Below are 23,384 nucleotides of genomic sequence, written 5' to 3' on the forward strand. Positions count from 1 at the left end.
TGAATGCACCCTTACGGTGCCTTTTATGTATGTATGGAAGCGGCACGCAGACTTTGCCGCCGCTTCCATCCATATATAAGGTGCACCGGACTATAAGGCGCACTTCCGATTTCTGAGGAAATCGTAGGTTTTTATGTGTGCCTTATAGTCTGGAAAATACGGTATTATAAATATGTTTTCTGGCATGAATTATACAAGAAATGTATGCCAGTTACTGACTGTTGTGGATTTCCATGCTGTCGAAAGGGTGGGCACCTAATTTATGAAGAAGCTGGAGTCTCTTGATAAATAAGATGTGCATTAAGCCTGAGACCCATTGTTAATGTGCTCCATTGCTGTTTCCATTCTGAGACTTAAAACCAGTATGGGTCTAATGTTTCATGATTGAGTGTTTGCTACAATCGAATCCAGTCTGTACAGTCCTCAATAAACTGAACAGTGTGGATCTGTGGGAATGTGTATGAAGGGTGGAGGGCTGATGTCTGTGTCTGAAGAGCCTTCCAGATGGGATGATCACACTCCGCTCCATTTATCATCTATGATTTTGAACATCCTATCCTATCCTTCCTCCTACTAATCCTACGTCCTATCCTACTAATCCTACTTCCTATACTATCCTAGTTTTTATGTTTGTTCCTCAATCACGTAAAATCGGCTGAACGGATTTGGATCATAGATAGTTTGTAATCTCGCTTAACACACAGGCTTTTTATCCTGGTAAATGACATGGCTTCACGACTGTTATGAATTTATGGTCACATACTATATTACAATGCTGTTGTGGCAGGTTATCTCAGGTTCAGATAAAGCCAGGTCTGTTAACACACAGCTAACCCTGAGTTCATTGTGTACACACATTTGCATATTATCTGATCTGCTCCAGGCAGTGCTGACACACTGGCAGGGCCGGCTCCAGGTTTTTATGGGCCCTTGGGCGACAGAGCCTCAGTGGGCCCCCTTGTAAAGGAGGTGGGGGAGTCGAGACACTGTGCGTTGCAGATGAAGCGAGTGACGTCATGCAGGAGTGTGGCGTCACCATCGCCATACCTCCCAATCTTTTAAAGAGTAGAAAGAGGAGCAAAATGTGCGGCGCGCTCTGCGCGCCACTGCAAGTTTAGCTCCACCCACTTTTATGTTGATTCCACCCATTCTCATTCATTTATTATGTGCTCCCACTCAGTATAATCCTCCTACAGTCACCTGTAAATTATATGCCCCCCTCCATCTCTCCCCCAGTTTCATATACACCCTTCCTCTGCCCCCAGTTTCATGTCCCCCCTCCATCTCTGTCCCCAGTTTCATGCCGTTCTCTCCCCACCCCCTTCATCTTCCCCAGTGTCATGCCGACCCCCCCCCCTCCCCTTCATTTGCCCCCTCAGTTTCATTGGGCCCCCTCCATCTCTGTCCCCAGTTCCATGCCGTTCTCTCCCCACCCCCTCCTTCTGCCCCAGTGTCATGCCGTTCTCCCCCCCTCCATCTGCCCCAGTGTCATGCCGTTCTCCCCCCTCCATCTGCCCCAGTGTCATGCCGTTCTCCCCCCCTCCATCTGCCCCAGTGTCATGCTGTTCCCCCCTCCCCTTCATTTTCCCCCCAGTTTCTTTGGGCCCCCTCCATCTTTGTCCCCAGTGTCATGTCGTTCCCCCCCTCCCCTTCATTTGCCCCCCAGTTTCATGGGCCCCCTTCATTATGTTTCACCTTAATATGTAATACAAAACAAACACTTACACTCACCTTCTATCACTCACCTTCCATCGTTCCCCCGACGCTCCTCTCTCTCTCACTCCAGTCACATACGCGATGCAGGAGCTGTGAGATCAGCTCCTGCTTAGCTACGGCCCGGCTTGCGTGTGTAAGCGTGATGTGATGACGTCATCGCGCCTACACACGCAAGCCGGGCCGGAGCTTTAAAGCAGGAGCTGAGCTCACAGCTCCTGCATCGCGTATGTATTCCAGCTCATCGGCGGACAGACGCCGATGAGCTGAAATTGTGACAGGCAAGTGCCGGGGGGCCCCCAGAGGCTCTGTGGGCCCCGGCACTTGCCCGACTATGCCGTGCGCTGACGCCGGCCCTGCACACTGGATGGGAAAACACCTTTAATCCAAATTGGCAGTTTGCTACTTTTAAACATGCCGGGAAAAAGAAAATCTAATATGTCACAAAATTCTAAAACAACGAGAGCTATGAAGGTAGTCAGAAGTCATAAGACTTCTCCTGAAGCAGAGTTAAGGGGAACATCGACGCCAACAACTCACTCATTACATGGCGTCACAGCAAGCTGCTGAAATGCCTGAACAATCACAGGCACGGTGTGAGGAACAAGTTCAGCAGCAGACCAACTTGAGAGCTGCCGCAGCAGGCAACCATCGTAGCAATTTGCTGAATGTAGGCGGGTCATCAATGCCAACAACACGCAAACGAAGTTGAGGGCAGAGGCTAGTTGTAAATTAGAGCCTTTAGAGTAATAAAAAGAGACGTGATGAGTGTCCTTTAAATATGATACTGTAATGCAAAACATCTCTGCTTTCTGAATACCTTGAAGCTGCAGATCTGTCATGTCATTGTCCTCATTACCTGACATAGATTTGTGAAATATTTTGTTGACAGTCCTCAAGGGCCATTCACCATCAGCAATGTTTCCTAAATTAACTTTCATCATCACTCGCAGATCTGACAAATTAGCTGAACTTCTAATTTTTCACAAAGTGAGAAGAAATAGCATATACCTTGTTATCTTTATCTCAGCAAGGAACTGCATTCGCATATCTGGGAACCTTCACATTTAGGGCATTGCTGGTGGACGACATAAATGTTGAAGGTGGGAATAACCTTTTAAAGCTATTCTCAATCTTATTTCTTCATGTTGTTTCTAAGTCCAAGATTCTGTATTGATCAGTTTTTTAATTTGAGTTTTATGGTCTGAGCTCTAGTTTTCTGATATAGAACCCCCCACCACTGAATGGAGCTGAGCCTGCTGTATAGCCTTTTATTATTACTACCATATTTTTTTTTTATTAATTTATGCTTTTCTTTATCTTCAGCTGGATTTCTTTTGATCTCATAAATCCTTTTTAAGTTGAATATACAACAATCAGTATTATCTGCAGATGGCCAGTGTTTTATCTTTTCAGGGGAACCTGTCGCCTGAATTGGGCACACTAAATTGCCCCCAGTATACGCCATATATGTCTGAGCCAACTTACGTTGGTATCCTGGGATCCCCTTTCATAAATGTCTCCAACTATAGTCTTCCTTTTGAAAATACGCCATTCTTAAGAAGCATTTATAGGACAAATCCTCCAAACTGGACGATATCATGTGTGTTCAGCCCATATGTCCATGAAGGAGATAAAATGAGAGTCTGCAGTAGTCGCAAAGTAAGTGTCCTCCTCAATACGGTCATATGAATTACACTCGAGCAAACAGCACACAGATCAATAGTACAGTTATCGCCATACGTAAAGTGTTAGTAAATGTGGGACAATTCTCTTATGTAACATTACTATACCTCTAAAGACCTATTGGCCTGATCGATCTTGGTAGCCGCTCTTGGTAATACATGGAGGTTCTGAATGGAGGGTCTCGCTGTGTGACATCCATGTACTCTATTAAAACATATGACATTACATCTGAAGCAAGAATAACCAGACTGAAGCTGTATGTTATTTTGGAAATATTAGTAGACAACCGAGCTCATTGGAGAAGATAACTAAACTATGAAACAAAATAAAGACAATCGCAAATAAGTCATAAAGAAGCCTTCAATCCCAATGTGTGAATTGATTTATTACTCTGTAAGGTCTCATATTTTCTGTACTTTAACCCTACTAATTGTAAAGAGCTGCAGAATATGTTGGCGCAATATAAATAATATGTATCATTAAAATGTATTGTGATTAATCCTAAGGACCCAATCGGCGGGGAAGAAAGAGTGATATCGGAAGGATACCAGCCTGAAACGTGTGTGTTGTTATTGCTTTCATATAGCAAAATGTTAAAACAATTAGTGGCTAAAGCCCCACGTAGCGGAAACACAGGATTTTTTGTTGCAGATTTTGTTGTATTTTTTTGAGGCAAAGCCAGGAATCATTTGAACAAAAGGTAGAAATATAAGAACTTCCTCTATATTTCCCATTAATTTTGTAGCCATTCTTGACTTTGGCTCAAAAAACTGCAGCAAAATCTGTAACAAAAAAAGCTGCATTTCCGCAACGTGGGACTTCAGCTAAAGGGTTGTAAAAAAATGTAGAAAATCCATAGTCATACGCCGTATTAAGAAAATTCTGAGTTAATACTGAGCCTAGGTATACGTTGAAATTACATGCTCACAGGATGTGCCATAAAAGTCTAATGAGTTACAGTCCTACCTATATGACACCCACCTTTGGGAGAGTGGAGCTCCCTTGACTTAACCCCTTCCCGACATGCGCCATAATAGTACGGCGCATGTCGGGTCTGTAACTATGGCGACCGCCCGGGAGCCGGGCGGCTGTCATAGCCGCCCGGTGTCTACTGCTTTAAGCGGTAGACAACCGGCTCTAATGCCTCCGATCGGTCCCCGGACCGATCGGAGGCATTAACCCCTCTGGCGCCGCGGTCAAAGGCACCGCCATTTTGCCCGGGATCGCCGGCAACTGGAGCATGCTCCAGGGCCGACGTCATGTTGCCATGACAGCCGGGAGCCTGTACAAGGCTCCCAGGCTTGTCTGCAAATTCTCTCTTTTGCAGGCTGGTCTATGCAGCCTGCAAAAGAGAGGATGATTTTTTGCAATGCATTAGCATTGGAATGCATTGCATTAGTGATCAGACCCCCTGGGGTTCAACATCCCTAGGGGGTCTAATAAATGAAAAAAAAAAAGTAAAAAAAAAAATATAAAAAAATATAAAAAGTATTAAAAGTTCAAATCACCCCCCTGTCCCTAGAACACATATAAAAGTAGTTAAAAACTGTGAAACATATACATGTTAGGTATCCCCGCGTCCGAAATTGCCCGCTCTACAAATCTATAATAATATTTTTCCTGTTCGGTAAACGCCGTAGCGGGAAAAATAGTCAAACGTGCCAAACTGCCGTTTTTTCACTGTTTTGATTCTGATAAAAATTTGAATAAAAAGTGATCAAAGCAATAACAGTTCCCGAAAATGGTAGAACTAAAAAGTACACCCGGCCCCGCAAAAATAGACGCCCTATGCATCCCCGTACACTTACGTATAAAAAAGTTACGGCTGTCGGAATATGGCGACTTTTAGAAAAAAAAATGTTTAACACAGTTTTGGATTTTTTTAAGGGGTCAAAATTGAAATAAAACCATATAAATTTGGTATCCCTGGAACCGTACCAAAACACAGAATACAGGGGACATGTCATTTTGGCTGCACAGTGAACGCTGTAAAACCAAAGCCCGTAAGAAAGTCGCAGAAATGCATTTTTTCTTCAAATCCACCCCATTCTGAATTTTTTTCCTGCTTCCCAGTACATTATATAGAATAATTAATGGTGGCATCATGAAGAAAAATTTGTCCCGCAAAAATTAAGACCTCATATGGCTCTGGGAGCGGAGAAATAAAAAAGTTATGGGGTTTAGAAGGAGGGGAGTCAAAAACGAAAATCAAAAAATGCCATCGGTGGGAAGGGGTTAAAGAGGACCTTTCATCAGATCAGATCAGATTATATACTGCTGGAAAGCTGACAGTGCGCTGAATTCAGTGCACTGTCGGCTTTCCCGATCTGTGCCCGGTGTAAAGCGCTATCGGTCCCGGTAAAGTAGCGCTTTACAGTCAGAAGGGCGTTTCTGACAGTTAGCCAGGGACGCCCTTCTGCCCAGCAGCGCCTTTCGCGCTGTGCTCTAAGACTGGGGAGGAACGCCCCCTCCCTCTCCTGATAATACTTGTCTATGGACGAGCTGTGTGAGCAGAGGGAGGGGGCGTTCCTCCCCGCTCCACAGTACAGTGCGATAGGCGCCGCGAGGCAGAAGGGCGTCCCTGGCTAACTGTCAGAAACGCCCTTCTGACTGTAAAGCGCTACGGTACCGGGACCGATAGCACTTTACACCGGGCACAGATCGGGAAAGCCGATAGTGCGCTGAATTCAGCGCACTGTCAGCTTTCCAGCAGTATATAGAACTGCATGTGCCCGATCTGATGAAAGGTCCTCTTTAAAGAAGAGGGACATCATAGTAAATAATAAATTGAGGTTGTATCTGATACTGGTTTATATCACCCCTCGCTTTAGAGTTATCTACATAGATATCAGTCAAAACAATAGAATTAGCATAGAGCATGCTGCAACTTCTATAATGTTTAACATATATTGCTATTCAAGATGGAGGACCAGTGTCGTGTAAAACATTGCCCATCCTAAGGGGGCATTCACACGGAGTAACGCCGGGCGTGTATTACAGCCGTACACGCCGACGCTACGGCAGACTGCCGAGCACTTCCTATTCACTTCAATGGGAGCGCTCGTAAACGCCGCTGTTACGAGGGATCCCATTGAAGTGAACGGGAAGTGTTCGGCAGTCTGCCGTAGCGTCGGCGTGTACGGCTGTAATACACGCCCGGCGTTACTCCGTGTGAATGCCCCCTAAAATATCTGTGTAAGTTAGATAATGCACAAACTGCTGTCTGTCTCACAAGCGCTGTATTTTTGCTTACTACATGCAGTGTCCCCATTTCCTATGGTTAGACTAAACTTTTTGAATGTCAGTCTTTCCATAATGAGATGCCGGCTTTTCTCTTTGGGTACCTGATATTCTCATCTTGGTTGTTCCTGAATTATGCCACTCTACTGATGGGTCACACAAGTGTACAAGGTCCCTGCTTCTTAATGAGTCCAAATGTGCTAAATGACTCCAGCCACAGCTTTATCACACCACTCTAGCCCTGTTCCTTATATTTTCTACCAGACTCATTTTCCTGACATTGTCCACTTGTCTGCTTCTTGTTCTGACCTCTCCTTGATCTCCACTAACAAATGCACTTCACCTACCGTGACCCCTGCTCTGTCTGACCTTAATTCCACCTACTGCCACAAAATTCCAGCACATGCTACTCCAAGAGCGGTGACCTGGGGATTCCCTGGGAAAGCTTGTATCTACTTGCATGGTAAGGGTGAAGAACTCACAGACCCTTAGACTCAATCCCCTGGTTTAACCCTGCACCAAACCCATTAGCAGCTTGGTGGGTCTGTTCTCCAATTTTTTTTCCATAACATGTAGGTGAATTCTAGTTAAGACATGGTGCCATTTCTTAGCTAATTTGAGTCATGTCCCTTTTCCTATATAGTTTTTCTAAAAATGCAAGATATTAAATGTACCTAAACACATAATAAATTTAGCAATTTATCTTTATGTATTATTTTGTACATGTTGTGTAAAAAAAAAAGAAATCTAAAAATAGTAAAGTAGAAATTAGAATAATAAATAAAAAATAAAAAAATAAAATGCCGATCAACACCTCCAACCCAAACCAACTCTTTGTCAAAATAGCAGTAAGAAGGAACCTACTTTCTTAATTTTTACTCTATTAAAATAACGAAAAGTTCCTTTTTTCCTTTATTGTTAAATAGGTTGTCCAGGCTTAGAATGTAATTTTTTAAATAAAAAAAAATCAAAGAAAAAAACACATACTCACCTGTCCTTCGGCTTGGCTGTCTTCTTGCAGTGGAATTCCTCACTGGCTGTGACATCCCGGGTCCTTTCCCTCCGCTGAATGGCTTCAGTGATCACATGTGGAGGCGACTTCTGCCAGAAGACAACAACAGAGTTGTAGGACCGAACCAGGCTGGGAGCTCACCGGAGCACCAGGGACAGGTGAATATGTCTTGTTTTTGTTTTTTTCACCTTCCTCGGCCTAGTTAAAAATAAAATTTTAGCCTGGATCAATCAAAATACCAGCATAAAATATGGTACATAAGTAAAGCTCATTTATCACAATAAATAAATAATATAGCAGAATTATCATTATTATTATTATTATCAGAAAGTGACATATTTTAGAGCTATTTTTAAAGGGATTCTACCACTAAACCCACATTTTTTCTAATTACCACGTGCTATTCGTCTCTTACCTTTAGAAATACCGTTTTTTACCGGTATGCTAATGAGCTCTCCGCAGCAATGAGGGCGGGCCCCAGCGCTCAAACGGCGATGGGGACGTCCCCACTGCTGCCCAAGAGCTCTGTTCCAGCACCGCCTCCATCTTCAGCAGCAACCCCGCCTCTTCTGTCTTCCGACACGGTCTAACTTCCGACGCCTGAGCAGTAGGCTCCTGTATTGAACTACAAGAGCAAGAGTGGCCTCCCAAAAATGGCCACCGGCCATTTGGCTGGTGGCCATTTTTGGGTGGCTGCTCTTGCTCTTATAGTTCAATACAGAAGTGTACTGCAGCCGGCAGCCATTTTTGGGAGGCCGCTGTACACTCCTGTATTGAACTGTGCAGGCATCGGAAGTTAAACCGCGTCGGAAGACAGAAGAGACGGGGTTGCAGCTGAAGATGGAGGCGGCGCTGGAACAGAGCTCTCAGGCAGCAGTGGGGATGTCCCCATCACCATTTGAGCGCTGGGAACCTGCCCTCATTGCTGCGGAGAGTTCATTAGCATACCGGTAAAAAAACGGTATTTCTAAGGAACGCCGCCGCGGAGACCACATCTAAAGGTAAGAGACGAATAGCCTTTCTTAAGGCTATTCCGACGTGGTAATTAGAAAAAAAGTGGGTTCAGTAGTAGAATCCCTTTAAAACTGATTAAGAATTTTTTTGAGTAAATAAATACTGCAGTTAACATTTTGTCCACTAGATGTCAGTACTCCATGCATATTGTCCTGACTTGTAATCTAGGAATTTGTTTTATTCCGATTATTATATGCCATTGTAGTTTATATAGGTTGGAAATCTGGGGGAATATTTTCGGTGCAAAAATAATTTGAAAAATTAAAAAAGATACCAATTCTTATGCCGAAACCCGGGATCGAACCAGGGACCTTTAGATCTTCAGTCTAACGCTCTCCCAACTGAGCTATTTCGGCTGGTTAGGGTCTTGCATGACACCAATACTTCTGAGTAATATCATATAGTTCCCCTTTCTATAACCCAAATAATTTTAAATAATGCTAGTAAGACTCTGTACATATTGGGTAAACTCAGGAAAGACATATTTCTATTGGCATCCATCTTAAAGATAAATAATTTCCCTGGTGTGAAAAAAGAGAGTTATATTAGTATATTGGAAGTGACACAGACTGCTTTGGGTATAATTAAATGTTATTTGTTACATTAATTTGTCTCTTGATAGTATCTTCGGCACAGGACAAAATACAAAATTTTATTTTAATGAATATAATTTACAACAAGAATGAATAGGGAATATAGAGGCCCTAAAGAGAAACAACACCGACTCAATGGAGACAAAGAACACAACGGATACATGATACAATTCAGTTGTGTATGATGTAACCATGTTAGAGGGCTTTTCCAGGATTTTAATGCTGATGATCTATTCTTGTATGGGACAATACCAGACTGACTCCTGGCACCCCGCCATCAGTTTATTATAGAGGCTGTATTGCTCTGTACTATTCCATGGCCTAATACAAGAATTAGGGTGAGGACACGATGTACATGGATGCAGCTATAGCGTATCCAGTTTCCAGGGCCGCCTATGCTTTCATTTCTCAGTAATTTCAGGTGAATACCATTACTAGCCATACAGTTTTGCTGTTAGTGCACAGCCCTGGAGACTACATCCAGTTACATAGATTGTCTCCACCCTAACTATACGTCATCAATATTAGGCTGGGTTCCTCAGATTCCTCTTCATAAATCAAATGTCCATGTTCCAGAATGGAAATCTACATCAGATAGGGACTGGCATAGATTTCCATTCTAACTCACAGCAGAAAAGTAATGTGTTATAATAGTATAAAATTAGTCCTTTCCTTGGCCAGGTATTCGTACAGGGAACCAGAAATCTATAGTCCGAATCTGAAAATAATCAGAGGTCCCTCCAGGAGGTCTTAGCACTAAAGATGGCCCCTCACCACCTGCCATTGTAGCTCTGCCCTATAGTTCCTCCCTTTCAGGCCTAGTTCACATCTATAATCAGTGTTTCGTTTGGGGGGGACTTTTCTCTCCACATGATTCATGCGGACACTGCACAGAAAACACACGAACCCCATTATAGTCTATGGGGTCAGCCAGGTTTTATTTCTCTATGATTTTTAATGCGTTCGGTATTCTGTTCGGGGGGTCGTCAAGCAGACCCCCCAAACGGAATACTGAATGCAGATGTGAGCCAGTGCTCAGTTATTCCACTAACATAGAGAACACACACAGAGGGGACAGAAACAGTCACATATGGGGAATACCATCAATGTCACCACAGATAGCAGGCACATTTCTAAATAATACAGGGCATATCCTCTTACATTTCCCCTCTGATTTACCGAGTGTTGTCTTTGGACTCATAATTCATGATGAAGATCCAGCTCCAATGTTGAAAAATTTGGTAATGGATAATAATAATAATAAATTTTATTTATATAGCGCCAACATATTCCGCAGCGCTGTACAATTTGTAGGGTTGGGATGGTGGGATAGCCAGTCTGTACTCCTGTCAAAGCAGTTTCATTTGTTGTTTCACATCATAAGAAATGTTCTTTGGTCTGTAAGTCGCGGAGTGCACCTTCCCTCCTCCACTGGATTCTTAGAGTGGAGGATATCCAGGGAATGGAGGATCTCTCTGGCTACACAGCACTCGCAAGCAGTGTCCATGCTGATTACATTTCCAGCATTGCTGGGAACTAGTTTTCTGAATCCTTTCCCTTTTGGCTCCTGACAGGCTAGGATCATGACTTACCAACCAATTTGCCATCTCTTCCCTCTGGAATTTCATAACACCTTTGGTCAAACCCTGCTTTGGTATTGCAGAACAACCCTATGGATCATTCTGTGGTAGTCTCTTTCATAGGCTCTGTAAACCAGTTAGGGACTGCTGAACTCTATGTCCCTACTTCTGAGCTCTAGTATAAAACTTTTTGCCCTAATCTCTGTATGATGGCATCCATGATTGACTGTTGCTTTGCAGGCATCACAATAACTGCTTGATGAGCAACACTTTCTAAGGAATACAAGGCCAGGTCTCCATATAGACCTTTGGGATCTGGCACAGTTGGGCCACACTTAGTAGATATTCAATCCATTCTGTTAAAGGGATTCTATCATTGGGAAAACGCATTTTTGACTAAGCATATACTTGCATAGCCTTTAGAAAGGCTATTCCACACATACCTTTTGTATGTTAATCCTATCAATCGTTTTTGAATGAGCCCGCAGCAGCCTCCCTGCTCTCACACACACAGCAGACACTGCTCACTGAGACTTCCGGTGCTCGTTGCTGGCTAATTAGCATGTGATTAAAAGCGGACACATTCAAAAACGACTGAGGGGATTAACATACAAAAGTTATGTGTGGAACAGCCTTTCTAAAGGCTATGCAAGTATATGCTAAGTTAAAAAAGAGTTTTCCCAATCCCTATAAAAGCATTTTTTTACCATCAGACTTATAAACACTGGACATTGTTGTCCCTAAAATATTTATATGGGTATGGGTGAGTTTAAGTCATATTACTGCTTTAAGTTTACATATTTCTGTCTAGGTCTGACCCTACCAAATGCGTCAAATGTAATGAGAGCCAAGTATGAAAGTGAATTGGGCACAGAAATTGCTTCTATTCTTGTTTGACTTGATGGGTTTAGACACTTTTGGACACTTGAACTAAACTAGGGTTATACGGTTGAGGTCAGAGAACTCGACTTGCAGAAGTCCAACATATATGTATAAATAAAGTGAACTCAAATACTGTTCCTTCAACTTGTCACTAGAATCTTAGTACCAGGTATTCACTACAGAGACGAAAATCTACAGTCTTGTTTAGATAATCATAATCATGCACACTATAGTGTAGTATTGTCCAAAGTATGGCCCCTTTGGGGGTGGTTGTATTAAGACTTCTAAAGGGTCGAAGATCGAGAAGGTATTCGATCGAATAGTCGAATATTGAGGTCTACTCGAATCGAATTTCGAATTTTCGAATATTTCACTACTCGTTCATCTCTAGTGTATACATATTTTTCATGCCTACGCTGTCCTAGTTACTGTCCCACCTCCCCTGCATAGTTATTGGTGTAAAAAAAGTGCCAGGGAAGGTGGGAGGGGAATTGAATTCTTACTGCATTTACTGCATGGTATTTGACCAAGTACGAGTCGATCGAATACTACTCGTTCATCTCTAATTACAAGCTCTGCGATCACAATATGTCCACTGACGTCACATGACCCTCTATCAGCAGAATATCAAAACTGCTGCAATGCACAGCTGAGTTCCCAATGAGCTCATACCTTGCCCTCCTGGCCGCATCAGTATGTTCCAGTGAGAAGTTGCACCTGCTGACGCCCATCAAGACCTGTCCTGCCCAACTTCCAGATGGCATGAGCCAATGAATGTTGGCGTCTGCCATTCGTGTGACAGCCTCATCATCCCCTTGCTTCATCCTGCATGGAGAAGCCACCATAATGCTGCTGCTACTGTTGTAAATAAACTGCTATATTTGTCATAGCATAGGACAGGAGGATGGGAGAAGAAGACAATAGGAGATCAGAGAACAGAGCCAGAATCCAGAATGACTGAAGAATACTGGCTGAATACTCAGGAAAGAATAAACAGAGGCCAAATAAAGGAAGACAGACACATACAGGCCAAATACAGCTAAATAGCAGAATAAGGGGTAGATTAGACCCCAAATAAAACTAAAGAGCAGAAAACACTGGTTCTGAATCTAATATTTACTGCGAATAGCTAGTAGTATTCGATCGAGTACGAATATTTCGAATACTGTAGTATTTGATCGAATACCTACTCGATTGACTACTACTCGCTCATCTCTATTGATGTGTCTTCTATTAAACATATTGTCAAAAGTGGACAAGCCCTTTGAATCCAAAGGAATTATACTGTACTTGAAGGACATCAGTGAAATGAAGAAAAAAATAATTTGCTAATTTGAATATTCTTTTAAAACTTTCTAAAATTTTCTTGATAATATTTGCATTTAAATTTAGATATTATTGATGTTAATTGTGTGCTGTGAAGAATCTAATTTGAACTTTGGGAATAACTAAATTGAGGTGTACAACGTGCAAGGAGAATTACGGCAACCTTACATCATGTACTTTGGGGATATGGCCACGTCCAATGAGACTTGGATTTACAGGATAAATACTCAAGGAAATTCTTATTTTTTGTGTGTCTCCCACACAATGCACTGACAATATTTTCTACATTGCAGATTTTATTTTCAAGCAGGTAACATTTGCTTATTTTAAAATATCAAAGTCAATTATTAAATTGTTGCAATTTTCAGTTGTTTTTCATAAGCAAATCGAATGAACTGACTACCTAGTCTAGAATAGTAATTCTGCTTAATTATTGCATTCACTGCTGGGTTTCTGTAGCTAGTATAGGAGCAGAATATTTAAGACAGAAGCTGTGATATTTATTGTAAGAAAAACTTTTTAATAAAAAATGTAATTAAAAATATTTAATATCGTTTCATGGGTTCATAAATTTAACAATTACATTTCTAAGGTGAAAATAAGATACAATTGTTTTGTTTGATTTTATGTTTTCTACAATAACAATTTTTAAATTTTCTTATTTTTGTCTTTTATATTTAAGATGCATCATCATTTTTTACTATTTTGATGTTAGAAAATGAAATAAATTAAAATTAGTTTAATAGACCAATTTACTAATACAAATTTTAATCCTATATTACACACGTGGACAGAATTGTTTAATGAAAAACCCACATTGGTCACAGAAATAACTTGAATCTGACTAAAGTAATAGTAGTAAAACTACACATTGACAAAATACAAAGCTTCTGGGAGAATCTCCTATGGACAGATGGACAAAAATCGAACTCTTTGGCAAGACACATCAGCTCTATGTTCACAGACGGAAAAATGAAGCATATCTTGAAAAGAACACTGTCCCTACTGTGAAACATGGAGGAGGCTCTGTTATGTTCTGGGGCTGCTTTGCTGCGTCTGGCACAGGGTGTCTTGAATCTGTGCAGGGTACAATGAAATCTAAAGATCATCATGGGATTCTAGAGAGAAATGTGCTGCCCATTGTCAGAAAGCTTGGTCTCAGTCATAGGTCATGGGTCTTGCAACAGGATAATGACCCAAAACACACAGCTAAAAACACCCAAGAATGGCTAAGAGGAAAACATTGGACTATTCTGAAGTGGCCTTCTATGAACCCTGACCTAAATCCTATTCAGCATCTTTGGAAGGAGCTGAAACATTCCGTCTGGAAAAGACAGCCTTCAAACCCGAGACAACTGGAGCAGTTTACTCATGAGGAGTGGGCCAAGATACATGTAGAGAGGTGCAGAAGTCTCATTGACAGTTACAGGAATCGTTTGATTGCAGTGATGGCCTCAAAAGGTGCAACAAAATATTAAGTTAAGGGAACCATCATTTCGGTCCAAGCTTGTTTCATGGGTTTTATTTTTTAATTAAAAAGCAATGTCTGACTTTCATTTGTTCATTTTCATAGATTTTTTTTATTTTTTATTACTTTTGTCAGATTCAATTCTTTCTGTAACCATTGTGGGTTTCTTTCATTAAACAAAGGCTCCCAACAATTTTGTCCACATGTGTGTATTATATTATAACATGTTATATTATCCAATGTTCCAATAAGCTTTGATTAGGAAAAGTTAACTATTTCAGCATAGATAAAATAATAACAACTTTTAGGTTTTGTATTTACAACTTATCATTTTAATTATTTTAATTGACTTTAATAATCATAACTATTTTGCAATCTATTTATTGGTCTCTTTTGTGCATTTTTCTTCTCTCAGAAAAAAATGAATTCCAGTCAAAATACACAATTCCTAATGCTTGGGCTTTCAGACGTTCCAGACCAACAGGTTTTTCTCTTTGTAATATTTTTACTTATGTACCTTCTAAACCTTGTCGGAAATGCAACTATAATTTTCCTAGTGAGAACGGACCCCCATCTTCTTACTCCCATGTACTTCTTCTTGAGTAATTTGTCTTTTGTTGACATGTGCTACACTTCAGCCATTGTCCCAAAAATGTTAATAAACATTGTATCAATAGACAAGTCCATGACATTGATTGCCTGCATTTCCCAATTGTACTTTTTTCTGTGTTTTGCTAGCACTGAATGCTTTCTCTTGGCAGTGATGGCCTATGACCGATTTGTGGCCATCTGTAACCCACTCCACTATACGTTGATCATCAGTAGAAAAATTTGTATTCTTCTGGTGGTCTGTTCTTGGTTGGCTGCTGCTCTACATTCACTGCTACACACTATGATGGCTTCAACATTGACTTTTTGTGGAACCAACAAAATCTATCACTTCTACTGTGACATGTCTCCACTCCTGCAATTGGCTTGTTCTGACATCTCACTCAACAAACTGTTGATCTACACAGAAGGTGGTGCTCCAGTTTTAATCCCATTCATAATAGTTTTGTATTCGTATGTCAGAATCATTTCATCCATCCTTAAAATCCGCTCGACAGATGGAAGATACAAAGCCTTCTCCACCTGTTCATCGCATCTCACTGTGGTCATCTTATTTTATGGGACAATTGCCTTCATGTATCTCCGTCCATCTTCTAGGACTTCAGTAAATTATGACAGGGTTTTGAGTGTTGTCTACACTGTGGTAGCTCCAATGTTGAATCCTTTTATCTATAGCTTGAGAAATAAGGAGGTTAAAGGGGCACTGAAAAAAGTTTTCACTAGGAAGAAAAATATTTAAAACTAGAGATGAGCGAGTAGTACTCGATCGAGTAGGTATTCGATCGAATACTACGGTATTCGAAATACTCGTACTCGATCAAGTACCACTTGCTATTCGAATGTAAAAGTTAGATGCAGAACCAGCATTTATTGGCCAAATGCTATACAGTCGGCCAATCAACGCTGGTTCTTCTCCTACCTTTAGAAGTCTTCTCCGTGCAGCTTCCCCACGGCGTCTTCCAGCTCTTCATTCACTCTGCCAGGCATCGGGCCTGGGCAGAGCCGACTGCACATGTCTGCTTGTAGTGCGGGCATGCGCAGTCGGCTCTGCCCAGGCCCGGTGCCTGGCAGAGTGAATTCAGAGCCGGAAGACGCCGCGGGGACACTGCAAGGAGAAGACTGCTCGGAGGATCCAGCCCGACCCTCACTCGTGGACTTGGTAAGTATAATTTAATCGAATGTTGCCTACCCCTGAAATGAGCATTTTCCCCCCATAGACTATAATAGAGTTCGATATTCGATTCGAGTAGTCGAATATTGAGGGGCTACTCGAAACGAATATCGAACCTCGAACATTTTACTGTTCACTCATCTCTATTTAAAACCTCAAAAATAGGAATGATAGATAAAGACATGGGTACAGGCTATGTCCACCCATATTATTATTTACATATATATATACAAGGGATAGCTTATGCAAGTGCATCTAGAAAATTATTTAATGTATGTATGATACCCCTAATGCCCTGCAATATAAAATGCATCTTAATATATCTCCATATCCTCCTCTATTAGTACAAGGTTGATGACTTATCAGACCAGTGAATGTTTTGTTTTGCACAAATGACATTTTTCACTGCCCTCACAACTTTCCGAAAAGGGGTCATGGCGTCATGTGAGTATATATAATGACTGAAATCTACAGTAGGTAGTATTTTATTCTAGATGCATGGACTGCTGGAAGATGCGCTTGATGTCTAGACGTCTTGTCATAAATTAAGTGCATCTTCCAGTGGCCCAGGAGATATTAAGACCAGGATGATAGAAATGTGGCTGGTTGCTTGCAGAAATGTCTGTAACTTTTCCTTCAGCATATGTATGGATTGTTATAAGCCACATATAGGGTTTATGCCATAGGACCAGGAACAGACCCTGAATGGGTCAGGAGAAATTCACTCACAAACTTCTTCATTCATCAACACACAACGCATTTCAGAATATAGAACACTTTATCAAATGTATAAGATATGTGCTTATCTTATGTTATACATTGTAAGCCCTCGCGGGCAGGGCCCTCTACCCCACTGTGACAGTCGGTCACTGTTAGTATTATATCTACCTGTATATTTTGTGTACTGTATGTAACCCCCAAATGTAAAGCACCATGGAATTAATGGTGCTATATAAATAAATAAACAATAATAATAATAATAATATTATCCATGTACACTTGATAAAGGGGTCTATACCCCGAAACATGTAGTGTGTTGTGTGTTGATGAATAAAGAAGTTTTTGATTGAATTTTCCTGTGTGAAGCACGGGTTAATTCCCTTGCAGCCTATGGGCATGGTCATTCTGCGGACTGACAGTGGTGTCAGCCTATGAGCACCTGGCTTGGGCACCTGAACTTGCTGATCAGGCCCGCTTTCCCTCCATAAATGGAGGCAGGTTTGTGAGCCCGATGCCCTAGCCTCAACTCAGAATCATTACTTGTTACACTGTGTGTGGTGCTGTGGCTCTCTGTGTGACCCAGCACTGTTCTATGGTTTGTCTATGTCTTATATGTTTATGGAAGTGGGTCTCCCTTCTGAAATATAGGTTCCTCTTAGCCCTATCATTTGTAGGGATAGGCCAGGGTTAGGGGAGGTACCCATGATTTATAGGACCTAGTTCACACAGTCTGTCAGCTTCCTGGCTGTGCGGCAACAACAGGTAGCTGTAGTGGGTGCGGCCCTGTAAAGTAACTGGGAGCACACGGTCATTATTTGTTGCAGTGGAGCAACTGCTAGACTATTTGTATTCATTTGCGGCTGTTCTGTCCTGCAGAGGTCTTATCTATTAAGTTCTGTGTGTACCCAGATGGTGCTGTAACCCGGCAGTGACATTAACTGTCGGGTCCTGTTCACACCAGGGTAACCCTGTGGTTCAAAGTCCAGTTGGGTTCCGCAGGATATTATTTATTTATTTTTTTTATAAGTATCCTGCTATTCATAACACCCGCTCACAATTTACCAAGGTAAGAGTTCTACCTATTTATTCTAATTCTCTGGTACTTGACAATATTGCACTATATGCAGCTTTGTGTGGTCTTGTTTTTTTTTCTCATTTGAAACACATAGGGTTTAGGGAGACATTCTACAGCAGGTCTACGTTACATGAATATATCTGTTTACTGAGATCACACCAGCAGTAGAGACTGACGTGAGCACAGCAAGTTAAACTAGTCAGCCAGCATTAGTCCGTGGATGTCTCATGTTCAGCCCTTTATTAAATCGTTTGTTCAGGATTTTAAAAACAATTAACTAAAAGTAGGGAATATGGTAAAATAAAAAAGTATGTTCACTTGGTGAACCCTCAGATGTTACAGTGATTGCATGAATCTTTATTTACTTGCAACTGCTAAGGATCTTGGGACATGAGCGAGCCTGACCCACCTGCCCATTAAGGGTGCTTTCACACGGAGTAACGCTTCGCTCATCCTGACACGTAAACATGTGTCAGAGTGACCGCTGTAAAACAGAATCCCATTGGCTTCAATGGGTGCCATCTTGTGCGCGCTACACATTGTAATCAATGGGAGGCTTTTTAAACCATTGATTTCAATGTGTAGCGTGAGTAAGATGGCACCCATTGAAGTCAATGGGATTCTGTTTTACAGCGGTCACTCTGACACATGTTTACGTGTCAGAATGAGCGGAGCGTTACTTCGTGTGAAAGCACCCTAAGTGTTTTTTTTTCTTGAGTTCAACTCTCTATGCATCCTGGGAACACTGATATAGTTAAATGTATTGGTAAAGCAGGTAGCCATTAGTTCACCCCATGTTGCTGTTGAGGAAACCTGGAGGCTGGGAGTAGTAGTACTTAAAACCGGACTTTTCATGGTGGCGAGAAAACACAATCAACTTCCTCCAACTCTCCTCCTGGGCTGTGGGGCCTGCTGTGTACCTGATAGTAGTGATAGTCTTTTCACCAGGGTACATCCTAATGCTCATGAGCCCTACCCAATGGGGGTAGGAGTACCCATAATGTTGATGCAAAAATAACGTACAAGGCCCCAGATGTACTTATAAACCAATATACTTTCACTAATGCTTCTAGCATGTAGCCGAAATAGCTCAGTTGGGAGAGCGTTAGACTGAAGATCTAAAGGTCCCTGGTTCAATCCCGGGTTTCGGCAAACTAGATTTTCTTCACTGTTTAAATAGCAAAAACATAATAACGTAAAAACTAAAAAGTTTAACCTTAACAACATAGTAATAAAAGTTATGTAAGAAGTAGGATTTGAACATGGATGTGATTGCTGCTGCTGTTCCCTGTGGTATTCAATTCTATATGTTGCTTCAATATTTCTACATAATTTGATTTCTTCAATATATGGTGTATTTTATGAAATACCCAAACCCTTCCAGCAGAAAAGCACCTCCACTACATGATTTTGCTACCCATCTGCTTCACCATTCAAGGGGTCTTTCTTGTACTTGCAAAGCTCTCTCTTTCCCTACATACATATCAATGGAGATTATAGCTAAACAGTTCTATTTTTTTTTTATCAGGATTCCAAATAGTAAGATCGGTGTTCCCAAGTGCAGTTGTAAATTGGAAACTTTTTTTTTTAATAGCAGTATGGTGGTCTTTTTTTTACATTTCCATTATTGTTGTAATCTATAACATGGTGAAACACAGCATTTCTACTATTGAAGGGTAAAATCTCAGAGCATTTGGTTTTTGCATATTCACAAGTTTAGCTGGGAAAATTAATTTTGGACCAAACTTTCTCAGTTTTAACTGAAGGTGCAGGGTAACACTGATTATTATACGCTGAGCTCTAACCAGGCCCCAGAGTATAATAATCAGAGGCCAGAGAAGGGGTGTAAGAGCATGACTAATAATGTCAGTCTTCATAAATCTGCCCCCAAATATTTATGAGCCAGTACAGTTTCACAACAAAAGCTAAACATATAGCCGAAATAGCTCAGTTGGGAGAGCTGTTAGACTGAAGATCTAAAGGTCCCTGGTTCGATCCCGGGTTTCGGCAGGTTCTAATCTTCTTCATTGCTTAAATTGCAAAATGCTTCAACTGAAGTGTATGAACCTACATAATTTATCTGGAATGTTTGCAGTTAACATAACACCTTCCAGGCCAGTTAGCAGTTGAGTAAACTCAGAGATACAAGTAAAGAGGATTCCTTCTTATTAGTGTACGCATTGCCATTATGAAGATAATCAAAAGTAGAGATGAGCGAACAGTGTTCTATCGAACTCATGTTCGATCGGATATTAGGCTGTTCGGCATGTTCGAATCGAATCGAACACCGCGTGGTAAAGTGCGCCATTACTCGATTCCCCTCCCACCTTCCCTGGCGCCTTTTTTGCTCCAATAACAGCGCAGGGTAGGTGGGACAGGAACTACGACACCGGTGACGTTGAAAAAAGTAGGCAAAACCCATTGGCTGCCGAAAACATGTGACCTCTAATTTAAAAGAACAGCGCCGCCCAGGTTCGCGTCATTCTGAGCTTGCAATTCACCGGGGATGGAGGTTTCCGTCCAGTTAGCTAGGGCTTAGATTCTGGGTAGGCAGGGACAGGCTAGGATAGGAAGGAGAAGACAACCAACAGCTCTTGTAAGAGCTAAATTCCAGGGAGAAGCTTGTCAGTGTAACGTGGCACTGACGGGCTCAATCGCCGCAACCCAGCTTTCCCAGGATCCTGAATGGAATACACTGTCAGTGTATTCCCGTATACCCGATATATACCCCGATACCCGTTCCAACGGTGTGCCCCCCCACCTTCACCCCAGAAATACCCTGCAAGTCCCCTAGCAATAGAATTGGGGCTATATACACCCACAATTTTTACTACTGGTATACAGTGCCATTGTCTGACTGGGAATTCAAAGAATATATTGGGAATACAAATACCCTAATTTCTTGCTACTGCCATATAGTGCCAGTTTCTGACTGGTAATTCAAAGAATATATTGGGGTTACGTGCACCCACAATTTTTACTACTGGTATACAGTGCCATTGTCTGACTGGGAATTCAAAGAATATATTGGGAATACAAATACCCTCATTTCTTGCTACTGCCATATAGTGCCAGTGTCTGACTGGGAATTCAAAGAATATATTGGGGTTACGTGCACCCACAATTTTTACTACTGGTATACAGTGCCATTGTCTGACTGGGAATTCAAAGAATATATTGGGAATACAAATACCCTCATTTCTTGCTACTGCCATATAGTGCCAGTGTCTGACTGGTAATTCAAAGAATATATTGGGGTTACGTGCACCCACAATTTTTACTACTGGTATACAGTGCCATTGTCTGACTGGGAATTCAAAGAATATATTGGGAATACAAATACCCTCATTTCTTGCTACTGCCATATAGTGCCAGTGTCTGACTGGTAATTCAAAGAATATATTGGGGTTACGTGCACCCACAATTTTTACTACTGGTATACAGTGCCATTGTCTGACTGGGAATTCAAAGAATATATTGGGAATACAAATACCCTCATTTCTTGCTACTGCCATATAGTGCCAGTGTCTGACTGGGAATTCAAAGAATATATTGGGGTTACGTGCACCCACAATTTTTACTACTGGTATACAGTGCCATTGTCTGACTGGGAATTCAAAGAATATATTGGGGTTATAAATACCCTCATTTCTTGCTACTGCCATATAGTGCCAGTTTCTGACTGGTAATTCAAAGAATATATTGGGGTTACGTGCACCCACAATTTTTACTACTGGTATACAGTGCCATTGTCTGACTGGGAATTCAAAGAGTATATTGGGAATACAAATACCCTCATTTCTTGCTACTGCCATATAGTGCCAGTTTCTGACTGGTAATTCAAAGAATATATTGGGGTTACGTGCACCCACAATTTTTACTACTGGTATACAGTGCCATTGTCTGACTGGGAATTCAAAGAATATATTGGGGTTATAAATACCCTCATTTCTTGCTACTGCCATATAGTGCCAGTTTCTGACTGGTAATTCAAAGAATATATTGGGGTTACGTGCACCCACAATTTTTACTACTGGTATACAGTGCCATTGTTTGACTGGGAATTCAAAGAGTATATTGGGAATACAAATACTCTCATTTCTTGCTACTGCCATATAGTGCCAGTTTCTGACTGGGAATTCAAAGAATATATTGGGGTTACGTGCACCCACAATTTTTACTACTGGTATACAGTGCCATTGTCTGACTGGGAATTCAAAGAATATATTGGGGTTATAAATACCCTCATTTCTTGCTACTGCCATATAGTGCCAGTTTCTGACTGGTAATTCAAAGAATATATTGGGGTTACGTGCACCCACAATTTTTACTACTGGTATACAGTGCCATTGTCTGACTGGGAATTCAAAGAGTATATTGGGAATACAAATACCCTCATTTCTTGCTACTGCCATATAGTGCCAGTTTCTGACTGGTAATTCAAAGAATATATTGGGGTTACGTGCACCCACAATTTTTACTACTGGTATACAGTGCCATTGTCTGACTGGGAATTCAAAGAATATATTGGGGTTATAAATACCCTCATTTCTTGCTACTGCCATATAGTGCCAGTTTCTGACTGGTAATTCAAAGAATATATTGGGGTTACGTGCACCCACAATTTTTACTACTGGTATACAGTGCCATTGTTTGACTGGGAATTCAAAGAGTATATTGGGAATACAAATACCCTCATTTCTTGCTACTGCCATATAGTGCCAGTTTCTGACTGGGAATTCAAAGAATATATTGGGGTTACGTGCACCCACAATTTTTACTACTGGTATACAGTGCCATTGTCTGACTGGGAATTCAAAGAGTATATTGGGAATACAAATACCCTCATTTCTTGCTACTGCCATATAGTGCCAGTTTCTGACTGGGAATTCAAAGAATATATTGGGGTTACGTGCACCCACAATTTTTACTACTGGTATACAGTGCCATTGTCTGACTGGGAATTCAAAGAGTATATTGGGAATACAAATACCCTCATTTCTTGCTACTGCCATATAGTGCCAGTTTCTGACTGGGAATTCAAAGAATATATTGGGGTTACGTGCACCCACAATTTTTACTACTGGTATACAGTGCCATTGTCTGACTGGGAATTCAAAGAATATATTGGGGTTATAAATACCCTCATTTCTTGCTACTGCCATATAGTGCCAGTTTCTGACTGGTAATTCAAAGAATATATTGGGGTTACGTGCACCCACAATTTTTACTACTGGTATACAGTGCCATTGTCTGACTGGGAATTCAAAGAGTATATTGGGAATACAAATACCC

The 23,384-nt window shown here is 41.4% G+C and overlaps 2 protein-coding genes and 3 non-coding genes across 5 annotated transcripts in view; 4 read left to right on the top strand and 1 right to left on the bottom strand.

Annotated features, from left to right (window-relative positions):
* ZBTB45 (zinc finger and BTB domain containing 45) overlaps positions 1 to 23,384 on the top strand; it is a 500,250-nt gene that overhangs the window by 187,770 nt on the left and 289,096 nt on the right. The gene's annotated exons all lie outside the window — the stretch shown is intronic.
* TRNAF-GAA (transfer RNA phenylalanine (anticodon GAA)) lies at positions 8,949 to 9,021 on the bottom strand. The gene has a single exon. It is a non-coding gene; the product is annotated as a tRNA-Phe (tRNA).
* On the top strand, positions 14,936 to 15,862 carry LOC142209517 (olfactory receptor 1E5-like). Its single transcript, XM_075278517.1, has one exon. It carries the CDS (start codon positions 14,936 to 14,938, stop codon positions 15,860 to 15,862), a length of 927 nt encoding a protein of 308 aa, XP_075134618.1.
* Positions 19,169 to 19,241, top strand: TRNAF-GAA (transfer RNA phenylalanine (anticodon GAA)). The gene has a single exon. It is a non-coding gene; the product is annotated as a tRNA-Phe (tRNA).
* TRNAF-GAA (transfer RNA phenylalanine (anticodon GAA)) lies at positions 20,026 to 20,099 on the top strand. The gene has a single exon. It is a non-coding gene; the product is annotated as a tRNA-Phe (tRNA).

The sequence above is a fragment of the Leptodactylus fuscus genome, chromosome 6, assembly GCF_031893055.1.
Source record: "Leptodactylus fuscus isolate aLepFus1 chromosome 6, aLepFus1.hap2, whole genome shotgun sequence".
NCBI classification, from domain to species: Eukaryota; Metazoa; Chordata; class Amphibia; order Anura; family Leptodactylidae; genus Leptodactylus; species Leptodactylus fuscus.

Bases quoted from the DNA above. Each gene is read 5' to 3' on its own strand.
- LOC142209517 (XM_075278517.1), top strand. From the start codon at position 14,936: ATGAATTCCAGTCAAAATACACAATTCCTAATGCTTGGGCTTTCAGAC.